General features: G+C 48.3%; 1 protein-coding gene across 1 annotated transcript; it reads right to left on the bottom strand.

Moving 5' to 3' along the window:
- Positions 1-3,500: 3,500 nt before the first annotated feature.
- Positions 3,501-12,442, bottom strand: LOC115903708 (ras association domain-containing protein 6-like). Its single transcript, XM_030948353.1, has 9 exons — positions 12,352-12,442; positions 9,249-9,327; positions 8,735-8,886; positions 6,867-6,958; positions 6,261-6,445; positions 6,056-6,157; positions 4,963-5,014; positions 4,062-4,122; positions 3,501-3,576 (listed from the first exon to the last, which is right to left on the bottom strand). Exons 1-9 carry the CDS (start codon positions 12,420-12,422, stop codon positions 3,501-3,503), a joined length of 870 nt encoding a protein of 289 aa, XP_030804213.1. The 5' UTR covers positions 12,423-12,442.
- Positions 12,443-13,904: the final 1,462 nt, after the last annotated feature.

Raw genomic sequence — 13,904 nt, 5'->3', positions numbered from 1 at the left:
TGTTAAAATGCTTTTACATGTAAGGAACTCAAAAAATAGTATAAGATAATTGGGTGATTTCCCACATTTGGGAACAATCTTATCTGAAACACGAGATAACAGAAACAGAAACCAGAGCACCGAAAGAAAGGAAAAATTTATTGACCCTCGTTATCAAATAACGAGGGAGTGAAAATAAAACAGGATGGCACCACAGGAAGAACTAAAGTGTATTGGTTTAATCCACAAGATGGCACGAAGGTTAAAAGCAAGCAAAAGAACATCTAAACTCAAAGAACTGTTTGAATATGTATAAACTCTAATGAATATACATACACCACTGCAATGGACCAGAATATAGAGAACACGGTTTAAGGTAACCGGGCGCTCCTGGCAAACAGCCAAGCACCCCAGCGCTGCCTTTTATCCCTTAACAAACCTGTAACAATTCCAAAGAGTGGACTTTGTTTCTCACACAATAAAACGCTGTCCCCGCAGCTGGGACAAGCCCCAGCTTTATTCCACGGAACACGATCCCAGAGAGCCGCAAGGCCCGGGACAGACCCGTCCCACCCACAGCGGGTCCCCCGCAGCAGCGCCGAAAGCGCCCCCGTCCCCCTGTGGGTGCCCCCGGCCCCGGTGCCCCGGCACAGCTCCCTCCCCTGCGGCCGCTCACCTGAGGGCACCGCCCGCTGCCTCCCGGCGCTGCTGCCGAGCCGAGGGGATTGTCCCCGCTCCTGGCTCCCAGGCCGCGTTCTGCGCTGCAGGGCGCGCTCCGGGGGACGCGGGGGCGGCAGGGACTGGGTGACCCGGGCTGAGGCGGCTGTCCCAGCGCTCTGTCCCCTCACGGGGCTCAGGCCGGGGAGCGGCGCCCTGCCACCGGCCGCCATTGCACCGCGGAGCAGAGTCAGGTACGGCCGAAGAGCCGAGCGTGGCCGAGAGCAGCCGAGCGTGGCCGACAACAGCCGAGTGTGGCCGACAACAGCCGAGCGTGGCCGACAACAGCCGAGCGTGGCCGACAACAGCCGAGTGTGGCCGAGTGTGGCCGACAACAGCCGAGCGTGGCCGACAACAGCCGAGTGTGGCCGACAACAGCCGAGTGTGGCCGAGTGTGGCCGACAACAGCCGAGCGTGGCCGAAGGGCCGACTCTGGCCGCGATTTGCCGAATCGATCCCAGTTTAGCTGAGGTGAACTGAACGGAACGGGACGGAACCGCGTTCAGCCGAACCGAACTAGATAAACCGAACCAACGCGAGCTCGGCCGAACCAACCTGAACATTACAGGGTCGGTCGAAGCGAACCGAGCTGAGCTCCGAATGCATCGAGCGGCACCGAGTTCAACCGAACTGAGCCGAGCCCGGCCGAACCCGGCCTGCTGCTCTCGTGCCCATTAATTAGCGCGAGTGCAGTCACAGCCTGATGAGCACTGAACGTGCCACAGACACACCAGCCACCCTCCTGACACTGATGCTCCCAGGGATTTTCCTTTTGCCAGGGTCCAGAACTCATCCAAAGGAGTGAGAAAATGCTGCCGGCATAAGGAGCTGCACAGTTCATGGGAAGGTCCTCGCTGGACAAGTGACACAAAGGGCACAGGGAGCATTTAAAGCAAACCGAGTGACAAAAAGCCACCTTTAGGTCAGAGAGAGGCTGAATCCCTGTAAGGAAATCCACTGAAACAGTAAGCTAAGTGATGGAAATTCAGGGTTTGGCTGTGGCCACCACCTTCTGGTAGGAAATGTTATCATATTATCCCAAATAGTCACAGAACAAAACAAATAAAGGCATTTTAAATCCTAAGCTTATGAAGTATAAGTGCAAATGAGATCAAATGCACAAATTCGGGTAAGATATGGACTGTAATCACTGTTTCTGTGGTTAATGGCTTCGTGCTCGAATCTGAGTGACCCCCCTCTCCTCTGTCACCTGTGTGTCCTTGCTGTGTTTCCTTGAGTGTCCCAGAATATCTTGGAAGAGATTCTTCCCCTGCTCCTGCCTGTATTTGTCAGAAATGGATCATTTAGACAGCACAGCACTCACAAAGAGCCAGTCCCGCAGGAGTCACCGCATCATTGCACTCACACTGAAATCCTGGCCAACAGCACCAGCTCTGTGCCCTATCCCCAAACTTCTGTCTGCCCAAAGTTTTCAGTCCCAATTCAGCAAGAAAAGAGAATTGAAAAGGATTCAAGTCTTGAACATCAGATGGTGACAAAAATGGCCTATTTAATTCCTACCTCTTAACCATGAATTATTGTTATTTCTGCCTTCTGTGCTCCCTTGTGCCTACCCATTCTCCTGGGCAGGATTATAAGCTGTACTTTGAAATAACACACTTGCTGCACCCTGAGGAGCTTCAATATCAGCACCTTGACCTTTACTTTCTGAATTCCCATCCCAGTAACAGCATTTCGGGCAGTGTAAAGTTTTACAATTTGATTTACTCCATACAATTTCTAGGCCACATGTTCTGCACATCCCTTTCCTCCCTCAAAAGCATTTGGTACCTGCACGAGACAAAGCAGCTGAGGTAAGGCACAGACACCAGGCAGAAACAACCAGGTGGTGCAGGAGGACAAGGAGCTGTGCACAGATTTATTGTATTGACATCTCTGTAACTGGAGCTCTAAGATGGAACACAGCTCAGCCAGGAAGGACCTGACAGGGGCTGCAGTGCCCTGCGTGGGGCTGGGCTGGAACCAAACTGCATCCCTGGGGAGGCTGTGGGCCCAGCCCTCCCTGGCTGTGACATGCAGCCTCTCACTGGGCACCTCCATTCCCTGTCAAACAGAACACTCAGGAAGGAACACAATCAACAATTCCAACTACAGAAACCACTGAGGTGCCTTTCAGGACCCCACAGTGTTCAGTCAGTTCTTACTTTGCAGTTCACAAGGTATTTCAGCAATAAATTCCCTGTTATTGCTAACAGCTGAGCAGCTCCTAAGTGGGAGGGTTTCCAGTTATGTTTTTCTAACAGCAGCTCAAAGCTTAAGCAGTTTCAGCATCCACCAGCCTGAAGCCAGTGGATTTCAGGCATCTTGCATGGATGTTTTATAACTGAAATGGAAATCCTACCTGCAGTCTTAAATACATAAATATCTTCTGGCACTTGGCTCTACTGAAAAGCTTTCTGCTAATATAACACAACATTTCTTTAACAGAGGGATAACCATATTCCTAGTTTGCACATTTTCTATCAGCACATTGGTTATTGCAGCATTTTTCTACGCCAGCCTCCTGGTGCCAGGTCACACATCAGCAGGATTTAAAGCCTTGGGCTTTTCAGGGGAGTTTTTGCCCAAGTTCCAAGTCAGATCCAGCATCTGCAGTTTGGGCAATGTGCATCTCTGTGGGTGCTAGCAGCCCGCACCCCAGCGCTGCAGGGGTTAATGGTGAGGGGAGACTTCTCCCACGGGGCACTCTCACTGCTCAGTCCCAGCCCAGAAGGCAGCAGGACCATCCTTCAGCAGCCCAGGCGTTCCCAGGGGCATTCCCAGTGCTCTCCAGGGCCATCCCATCACACCGTGGTCTCTGTTTTCTGAACGCTCCGACTGCGCAGGTGCTGCTGGATCAGCCTCTTCTCTCGTGTGTACCTGAGAGGGAGGAGGAATTGAAATAACCTCTGCAAACCTTCAGCCCAAATTCCAACCAGCTGCTCACATGTGGGTCCATTCCCAACTTTTGTGTCCGTGTCCAACTTTCCCAGTGCAGGCAAGTCTAGTATTTTCTAAATGTTTCCTGACACTTGGATTCAACGTGATTATCAGCCCATCATGCAGTAACAGATCTGTGGCTGCTGCAGCCTCTTAGTGCTCCTGGACTCAGGAAAGGCTCACAAATATGGCAGCTCCTCTGGCTTGTACCTGTAGGACAATCCCCCTTTTTGCCAGGGGGATTTCCATCACTCACCTCAAGTTTTAAGGGGACATCAGGCACTGATGTGGCTGAAATGCTACAGAACCAAAATGGTACCACGTGTGGTACTGCATTTACCCTTTTCAAGGGAACAGCAGCAAGCACCAACCGAGCCAGTCAAAGGCCCAGAAAGCAAACAGCAAACAAAATGAAGAGAAGTTACCCTGAGGATCCAAATTTTCTGAAGACCCCACTCTGTGTGTAGTCAGTATTAATTATGGAATCTTTAAGAGCAGCGGGATAGGGAAAGGATTACAAACCCTCCCAATCCCTCCAGCCTTCCTATCACAGTGTTCCACCTGCACTCTGCTACATCCATATGTTCTTCTCATGAGCCAGTTGTACAGATTGCCCTGGACTCTGTGACACCTCATTTTGTGTCTGTTTACCTTGCAGTTTTCTGTCTACTGACTCGAAGAAAAAAAAAAAAGAAAAAAAAAAAAAAAAAAAAAAAAAAAAGAAAAAAAAAAAAAAAAAAAAAAAAAAAGGGGAAAAAAAAAAAAAAAAAAGAAGAAAAAAAAAAAAAAACCCCCCACCAAAAAAAAAAAAAAAAAAAAAAACAAGAGACACCACAGGGAAAGGGAACCCCCTCTTTTAAAAAAAAAAAAAAAAAAAAAAAAAAAAAAAAAAAAAATAAGCTGCAGTGACCTTTACACCCCCCAACAAAGGTTACCAGATACCTAACAGGTCCCTAATGTGGTGCCATTTAAAATACCTTCTCCCCCAGTTCCCTCCTGTTCTCTCAGGTGTTCCCTTTATTGAAGATCAAATCTCTGGAAAAGTAAACTGCTATGGAAGTAACCTGTTTCCAGTGACCAGTGAGTACTTTGAACTCAGCATATGCAATGCAAAGCTGTCAGCTGAAATACACACAATTATTGAGCTTTTCCTCTCCAGAGAAGACATCTCTGAAGGGTCCCTGAGAAGGCAAAATGCCACAGCACACACACAGTGCACAAACAAGGACAGAGGCCTGGCACAAGTCCTGTTACTCCAAGGGGCACATTCCACACACACACAGAATGATCAGGGCTGAAGTGATCAGGCAGCAGTGGCTGGCTTACCTCCAGATGCATGGATAATGTAAAGTGCAAATTCATGGAGGCTGTTTTCTATCTGTGAAAAAAAAAGAAATTCAGACTCACAAATATTCCCAGCACCTCCCTCTGAGCCCATTTTCCCTGTGTGTCTCAGCTCAGAGATTTGGATCAAAGCCTGAGACAGGGATCCTGTCTGTACAAGAGTGAAAGATAGTGGATCTGGATAAGGCAGAAAGCTGTGCTGCCATGTTCACTGCCCCTGTGCCAGCCCTAACCCTTGTGTTCCCATGTGCCCAAACCAGTAACACACTGGAAACTCAGATCTTTCCTGCCTGCTTTCCTTGCAGCATCCTTAACTGCTTCCTAGAGCTTATTCTCCCCTCACACGTAGATCTGCTATGTGTGCTGCCATCAAGGTAAACCTCTGTGACCTACCCTCGTGCCTGACAGCCACATTCTGAAAACAGCACAGCTTTTGAACACTTACTTTGCAATGTATTCCCTACAACTCTACTCCCTGCTCTGTAATTCCCTTCCTTGTTACTCCTAGAAGTTGTTTTCCTTCAAAGACACTCACAAGTCTTACTAACCACACAAAGTAAATCTGCAATAGTGAAGTCTCCAGACAAGTTAAATGGGAAGCTTAAGACCATTAAAGTATAAATTAAACACTAAGCATGAAAAATCAAGATATTTGAGAAATATGTAGCAGTAAAGGGCAAAGCTACTTCTGACCACATACGATATTGTTGGTGGGAGATGGTTCCAAGGAAATAAAAAAAAAAAAAAGTCGTTTCAGACAGCATGGCACTGGCCGCGAGCAGTACTTGTAGCTGTAACCTTCCCATCTTTCCACACGCCTGGCTCTCAGGGAAAGCCCGTCCCGGACAGGCGCTGGGATAATCGCCGCTGTTTTAGGCGAGCCGCAGTTCCCGGGGCTGTCCGCGGGAGGGCAGCACCGCCAGGGTTAAAATTGTCCATCTGGGTTTTTTACACTCCGCTCCATGCACCATCCTGGCCCAGCTATTCCACATCTTTCCCGCAGTGCTGGAGGGAGTGCACATGGGAATGAACGCTTCCAGAACACGGCCACGCTTCCTCCTGCCAGCAGATTTACCTTAAACTTCCGAAGCAACTGCTCTATCACTTGTCTGCTCCTCATCTGGCTGTTGATTCTTATTTTGGTTTCTGACCCAAAAGCCGGAGTGAAAACTGATGTCTGGGAACAAGAACAGCCACACCACGGCCTGAGCCTGAGGCACGCCTCACTGGGCACGGCTCTCTGTCCCTCAGGTGACAAAGCCAAGCCTAAAATTTCCTACCTCGTGGTTGTAGAAGTGGCCATTGATAGAGAACCTGTGAGTTTCTACTTCTGTCCTGGTGATGGTGGGGAGCTTGGTCCTCCTGCGCACGGCCGCGGCATCGCTGCTGCTGCGGGGCAGGGTGGCACAGTCGAGCTCCTGCTCCCTCCTGGACCTGAGAGTGTGACTTTCATAGCGTGGATAACCTGGACAGAAGAGAACCACACGTCCTGTGCAGCTGCCAGCACCCCTAGAGGAGGGAGGCTCTCAGTGAAGGGCTCCATTTACTGTTTACTATTTATTATTTTTGGGGGGGTGGAGCAGGAAAGGAACAAGGCAGAGACGTACGATGAAGAATGGGCTGCTGGCAGGGGTTGCAGTTTGCTGATTTGCTCCCTTGGGAATGATTTCTTGGATGAAAGCCCAGGTCATTGCCACTGGCTGTTCACAAAGTCACCTGCAGAACTCTAAGCAGCCCTAGGCTGGTGTTTCCCCATCTTGCAGGACATGTGACACACACCTAAGCAAATTTCCCTTTGCTGGCAGGGAAGGGCTGATGTGTGAGGGGCCTTTTGCACTGTCACAGAACACAGAATTTTTGGTTCACCTGAGAGCACCGACAGTAACTTTGCTCGAGGTCTGCCTGCTCCTCAGTAGATTTCAGTGTATCCCCGCTGATGTGATGGAGGTCAGCAAACTCTCCCCAGCGAGTCATTCCCCTGAAAGACGAACACGGAGTTACCATTGACTGCTCCTCAGTAACTCAGTGACTGCAGTTTATCCTGTGCCCAGGGGTCATGTCATACATTCCTATCCCTGCTCAATATACAGACTTCAGCATGGTCATTTTAGTTTAAGTCATAACAAAATCATATTAAAATACGGTATGACCAGGGATCCCAAATGTAACACCTCCCAAAAACCTGTTGAACATCAACCAGGACACAGCTTAAACAACTGGCAGTAATTCCTGATCTGTTTTACAGCAACATCCTAGATTAATCACACTCAGACTACCAGGCAGGCACACAAACCACACATATTGTTGTTTAATAGTTACAGAACACAGGTCTGTTACATAGGTTACACTTGTGCTGTCCAAACCAGCTGTGTATGAGAGCAGGAAGTTCCATCCAGCCTTTCAGATGTCAATATTTCCATAAATCATTGCCCAAACTCTTCAGCATAAGGTCTTCATCCAGTTACTGCTCTGACTGAGAATAAACCAATTCGTAGTGCAATATTAAAAATGAATTTCATATGTACATGTTTATATAAATCTGTATGTATTCCCAACAATATTCAGCTACCCCCAATTTACATGCCAAACAAGATCTTGGTTATATTGCACACATTTACCAAGTTCCTTTAAGATCAGACAGCCAAGCTACTTTGCATACCTTAAAGCATGTCAGGGCAGCCCTCTGTTTCTGGGATCATGAGTGAATGTTTACTTTAGCATACAGATTTCCACCAGCCAGAAGTTTTTTAAGAACTGCCCTGCAGGCCACGTGCACCCCACACCAGCAGACCTGGTCAAGGTAAACTGAGAGCCAGATTTGCCTAAAACTCAGGTTCTTTCCTAGTTACTCCTGTCAAAATTCATCCCTGAATTTCAGCAGCCAGAGATGGGGCAGAAGACTTTACTGGAACTCCACAGCTGCAAAGGTGGCTGAATTAAATCCCCAGTTCAGTTCCAACATGCCTCACATGCAACATAAGACAATAAGTCATTAGAAAAATAAACTCTGCAATACTCAATTTATCAGGGAGTCATTCAGGCTGAACATTGGCTCTATCTCTGTATCACAAGATTCAGACTCAGCTCATCAAATTCACCAACCAAGGCTGGGGAAACAGTGTTCAAAACAAAGGAAAAGTACACTGAGTACCTGTGTCAGCTGAGCACAACACATTGGGATATAAATTGCCATTGGCAGCAGCTGGAACAGCTGGTCTGAGAGTATTTTAAGAGGTTTTTACACCAAATTTTGCACAGACAAAGCCAGTATCCATTGCCTGACTTGAACTTCACCTGAGCAGCAATGGTTGCAGACCTCACATTCCTGGGAATGTAAGCTGGGACAGACAATCCCTCAGCACTTACCCACCAGATTCTGGCTTCATGCTCCAGTGTGTGCACCAACACGAAGCCTCTCAGGGGCTACCAGTATCAGGTGCACATGGAAACACAGGGGTTTGTTTGGCTCTTTTCCTATACATTTATATACACCAATTTCCCAGTCCTTGTATAGGAATTGTCAGTTCCCATGAAAAAGAGCAGCCTCCTCCAGCTCCTCAGGCTGAGGCCCAAACAAACATGCTACAAACACACACCTTCCTGCCCAGCAGAGGCTGTTCAAAGGCTCTGCTGCCCAGCGACCACCACGGCCTTTGGGGAATCTGGGATATGCAGGGCAGCCAGCCACAGCCACTGAAGGCACAACATGAGCTATCTTGCAATGCTAGCCTCCCTAGGGAAGTCCATCCATTACCTTTTACCGGGGAAAAAGCCCACATTCTCTGTTGACTTCAGGGTTACAAAAGAGGGTATCTGCTTCTCATCCTGAATCTTTAATCTGATAGGATGCCACACACCCCAGAATATTGAGAGGATTCCTTCAATGAAGGGGGTGCTTCCTTCCTGCTGGAGAAAAACATGGAAATAGTCAGTGCTGCATAATAATGGAGTAAAAATAATCAACTAATAAATAATCTGTCTCCCTTCAAAGTAACAGGACTACAATGAAATCATTGAGGCTGACACAGCCCTGGAACAGATTACCTGGAGAATGTGTAACCTCAGTTTTGAGCAATTTCCAAAACAGCCAAAGCTGCAGGCTGACCTGATCAGCTCAGGAAACCAGTTCTGCTTTATTACATTAGATGGAACATGCCGTGCAATAACAGCACCACAGCAAGTGGAGCTGGAGTTCAGTGCTGTGAGGAGAAGAGAGCACTAATTTGTGATGTCCAGATTAGTGGAGTTTCTCACCCCTAAATCCTTACCTGATTATATGTCAGTTGCAGATTCTCTTGATCTGAATAGTAAGAGTTATAATTCTTCAGAAGATAACTGAGGTGCTCTCTAGAATAAAGATCACAATGAAAAAAAAATTTAACATCACTGCAAAATGCAGGTGGTACGTGGCAGGGTAGCACCCCATAACTATGCTACCCACTGCACCCTTGGATAGGTTTATTAATGATCCATACATCATTTTCTGAGAGAAAAGTTTTGCCAGGTTACTGGGTTGCTCATAAGTCGCTCCTTAAAAGACTCAGAGGAAATTAATTAGTCAGACTCATGTGACCTTAATAATGATGCCCCAGCATAGCTCGTACTTTGCACCTCTGTAGCCGCCATGAGGAGGAAGCAAACAGAACAGCATCCCCATGCACCAATGCTCCTCTGCCATGAACAAGGAGCCATGGAGACAAAGCCAGCTGCAGCTCAGGCTATGGAGGGTTGAGCAATGACAGAATTATTGAAATGCATTTAGAGGCCATGAGAATGAAACACTCTTCCCCACACCATTTAAAGACGACTCAGACTGTAATTCAGGCAAGCAATTCCCAGCAGCAGAGGTGGTTAACCATGGGGAACAACTGCATGGAAGTGTACAAATCCTTCCTTGTGGACTAAGGATTACAATGGTTTGGATGTGAATCAGAAGCAAGCCCAGCTCTGGATCACAGAACTGGCTGCAGACAAGCAAGATGAAGCACGCCTTTGCCTTGTACACAGGCAAGCTCCAGATGCAGCTCAGGATTACCAGGCAAGTAGGAGATAGATCTGCAGTTCTGTCTGACAGATGTTGTGACAGACCTGCTGATCCTGCTCCAGAGCTGCTTCAAACTCAAATCTCTGCACTTCACAGCATTTAGCAATCACTTTATTGACAGCTGCTATCTCACAGGTCTTTTTCCAAGTAGGAAGTTGGGAAGGTGAGCTCCCTGAAGATGGATTAGAAATACTTAAGGACTTGGAGCATACTCTGAGGCCCAGCTATTACTCTTAGTCCATGTTGACTGCAAAGGCAAATAAAATCATAGACTAACAGCAGTAAGTGGTCTGGTAAGGGTCATCTCTGAAGCAGATTCTGTTTCTCAGAGCAAGCCCTCAAGATTTCCACAGAACTTCTTGCCTTGTCTAGAAAAACTTGCCATTACCTTCCTCAGAAGTTTGCATAAATAGATCTTTCAGGTTTCAGCCTTGCATTAGTGCAACCAACAGTGACAAACCACACAAGCAATTAGAAAAGCCCTGAGGGAGAGATTACCAGCAGCTCACTCTGACTTGTTTGTCCTTGTGTAGTAGAAACATAAGAGAAAAAAACCATTTTCCTTCTTTTTGCCCCAGAAGGGAATATGTGCACCAACCCAGTTCCAGGAGTGGCCTTACTGTAACACATCTTCCTGCTGCCCTAACCTAGAGATAGATGCCATCTCTGCTGAGTTTGGTGCCTGGAAAATCAGCAGCTGTTGTGACAACAGTCAAACACAGCCATTAACAGAAACCAAAGCCAAGTAATTGGCAGAACAACTCAGCCCAAAAACACAACATGCACTGCAGATTCACCACTTTATCCAGTAGCAAAAGCAGGATACAAGGGAGCTGCAAGGTCAGGTGCCCCGGTGGTGAACCACAAGAGAGCCCAGGCTGCTCTCTGGAAACACCAAGCCAGGACAGCTCTCCTGTGCTCTCTCCTGCCCAAGCCCTACACACAATCCCTGAATATTTATGGCAGTTTTGCTGGAGAGGCAGCAGTTCAGCCAGCCAAATCATCCCACAAGCTTTGGTCAGCCTTTTGATCCAGCCATTGTGCAATTCCCAAACAGCAAGCTTGCCCCATCAGCAAGATTGCAGGATGGAACTGGGAGAGAAGCAGCGTAACAGCAGATTCAAGGCAGAGATGAGGGATGACAGCCTGGAAATTGTATTGGAAGCAAGCCTGAGTGCTTATGGAATGTCAGTGGTTCTTGAGACACTTATTTCCCTTGATGCAAGGCGAAGAAAGTTTAAACCGTGGCTGTCATGCAGAAAGGTCTCAACGGGGATGCACATTTCACCACAGGAACAGGCAAGTACATAGAGGAATAAAGCCCCAGAGACTCTGGTTCACCTGGTACATTTCCAAAGGCTTCTGCATGCCAAGTTCACACACGTGAATTCCCTCTGACACAAAAGCACTGTGTCCCAAATTAACAGCAGCATAAAGGGAACAACTCTTGAAGAGAAAGGGAGTGATGCATCTGCTGCCTGTGTGCTCTGGGCAAAGCCCTGACAACCTTCCTTGGAAAGGAGAAACCAGCATTGCCCAGGCCACGCAGGAAAGCATCAGGAGTCAGGAACAAATCTCTCCTGCAGCACGATAAATTCCATTGCAGACCCATCCCTGGCTGAGTCCACAGGTAGTTTCTTTCCCATGGGAGGACTAAGAGCCATGGAAATGAAGAGAGAAGAGAGAGGAGAGAGGAGAGAGGCTCCTTCCAGCTCCTGCGCTCTTGTCACCAGGGGAAAAACAATCCCCTAAGGAAGGGGATGGAGCTAAAGGCCAGGTGGCTCAGGGTTTGGGGCAGCAATAGGAAAAATTTCTCCTAGGGAGATTGAACTGTGGAAAAGCATCCCACAAATGACAGTTAGACTGCAATTCCAAGCTTTTTCTACAAGTAGGTGAAAGAGACTCTTCCTCTGACCACAGCAGAGAGCTAGCAGCCCAAGAGTCTTTCTGCACAGATACCCTGCCATCCAGGGCTGCCAAACCCCAGGCTGGAGACAAGCTGAGCTCAACTCTGGAACTTAGGGTCAATTCCAACAGATCTCCAAGACAAGAAGGTGTTGTTCCCTAACTTGTAATTTTATTTCAGAATCCTCTAGAAGGGCTGCTCTCCTTAAGGAACAAAACCCACAGACCCTAAGGCTTAATGCTCTGTTCTTTTAATTCCATATCAAGGCCAACTCTGCTCTGTAGGCAGCTTAAACTAAGTGGTAGGGATTGCTGTGGCTACAGACTCAGCTGTCTACAGGATTCCCTGCCAAGGAATACATGTGGAATCACTTGAAAGAAAGCAGCAAACTCATGAAACATTCAGGGTTTTAATAATTTACCTGGTTACGAACTTCTCTTCATTGATGAAAACAGAAGGCAGATGCTGTGCCTTCATAGTCACTTTCTTCATTTACTCAGAAGAGAGGAATCCAAGAAAAGGTGAAAAAAAAGTAAATGCATCCACTACTACTACTACAAAAGATGGAACAGTAATCAAGCACAAAGCTTTAGTTGGCTAAGTGACACAGGCTGGGACAGTCAAGCTGAAGGCTCACTACACCATATTTTGACTCCTTCATACTTAGCCTTAATATCCAAGTGTTTCCCACTCCTCAAAAAAAAAAAAAAAAAAAAAAAACCATAAGCCCTTCCCATCAAATGTATAACAGTACTTTAAATTCCAAGCACTACATCTGCCAGGACTTTCTCAAGCAGTTTTAGGACTTGTTCAACTCCAGGATTATGCTGGAGTTGTCAGCAGTCTGAGACAGCAGCCCAGCTACTGGCCAGGATCCATGTGTCCACTATGGCCAGAGCATGACTACTGTGGCTCTGCCAAGCACCCCATCCAGATTCCTAAAACTAGGCAAGGGAAGGAGTGGTGATGGTCAGCAGTGTCCTGCAGCACACCAAGGAAGCAAGTGGAATAGCAAAGAGAGAACAAGACAGTAATTTCAGGGAGGTAGCAATACAATTTACAGATTTACACACAGGGATTCGAACATATTATGCAGGCAACGAGCCAGAGCCACGAGACTTCAACAATGCATTCCTCAATAAACTTAATTATGGAGTCTAGGCTCTTCTCTTCACCCTCAGGTACTAGAATAAAAGGAAGACTGAGGAGTTAACTGAACAAGGGGCATCACACACGTCTGGGAAAAAAAACCTCAGAGAATACCATGAAAAGCAGTAACATCTCCAAAGACTGCACTGGAAGTTGATCATTCCACTTCCATTTCTCTTATTTGGACATGATGACATTTGGCTCACAGCACTTGATGTCCATTGTCCCTTATGCCAGGGGATTGACTTAATTATGGAGTCTGGGCTCTTTCCTTCACCCCAGTTGGGCCGAACCGAGCCGAGCTCGGCCGAAGGCAGCACCCGGCTCCGAGTTGGGCCGAACCGAGCCGAGCTCGGCCGAAGACAGCGAGAGGGCCTGGCCCGGGCGCTGCACGGGAAAGCGGCTGCGGCCTCCCGTTACACACCGGGCCGCTTGCAGCAGCCGCCACCTCTGCGTCCGGGCCGCCGGGGCGGAGAGCGGCGGGAGCGCGGTGCCCGGCTCTCCCGAGGCAGCAGCGGGCCGGGATTCTCATACATAGCCCGGAGCGGCGAAGCCGGCACAGCCGCACGGGTGTTCGGGGCCGGGACGGTGCCTGTGCGGGTACAAGAGCAGCAGCGGCGTAGCCTCCACCTCTCCGGCTCCGCGGTGGGAGCGCCCGGAGCGGCAGCGGCGGCGCGGAGCAGGTGAGCGGCGGCGGGACTGGGAGCTGGGCTGGGGCCGGGGCAGTCCGCGGCCTGAGCCTCCCCGGGGGGGTGAACTGGAATATGTGATAGCAAATCACAGGGTTTTGTGGGCATAGGAGCAGGAAATGTCTTTCCGGGGAGT

The sequence above is a fragment of the Camarhynchus parvulus genome, chromosome 4 (assembly GCF_901933205.1).
Source record: "Camarhynchus parvulus chromosome 4, STF_HiC, whole genome shotgun sequence".
NCBI lineage: Eukaryota > Metazoa > Chordata > Aves > Passeriformes > Thraupidae > Camarhynchus > Camarhynchus parvulus.
Note: the sequence above shows the minus strand (reverse complement) of the source record. Positions and strands in the feature narration are given on the sequence as shown.

Excerpts from the sequence above, each read along its gene's own strand:
- LOC115903708 (XM_030948353.1), bottom strand. The coding sequence starts at position 12,422 with ATGAAGAAAGTGACTATGAAGGCACAGCATCTGCCTTCTGTTTTCATC. Across the intron at positions 8,887-9,248 it reads TGCAACTGACATATAATCAG|CAGGAAGGAAGCACCCCCTT; the intron begins GTAAGGATTTAG and ends GTTTTTCTCCAG. Across the intron at positions 4,123-4,962 it reads CATTATCCATGCATCTGGAG|ATTCCATAATTAATACTGAC; the intron begins GTAAGCCAGCCA and ends CTGCTCTTAAAG.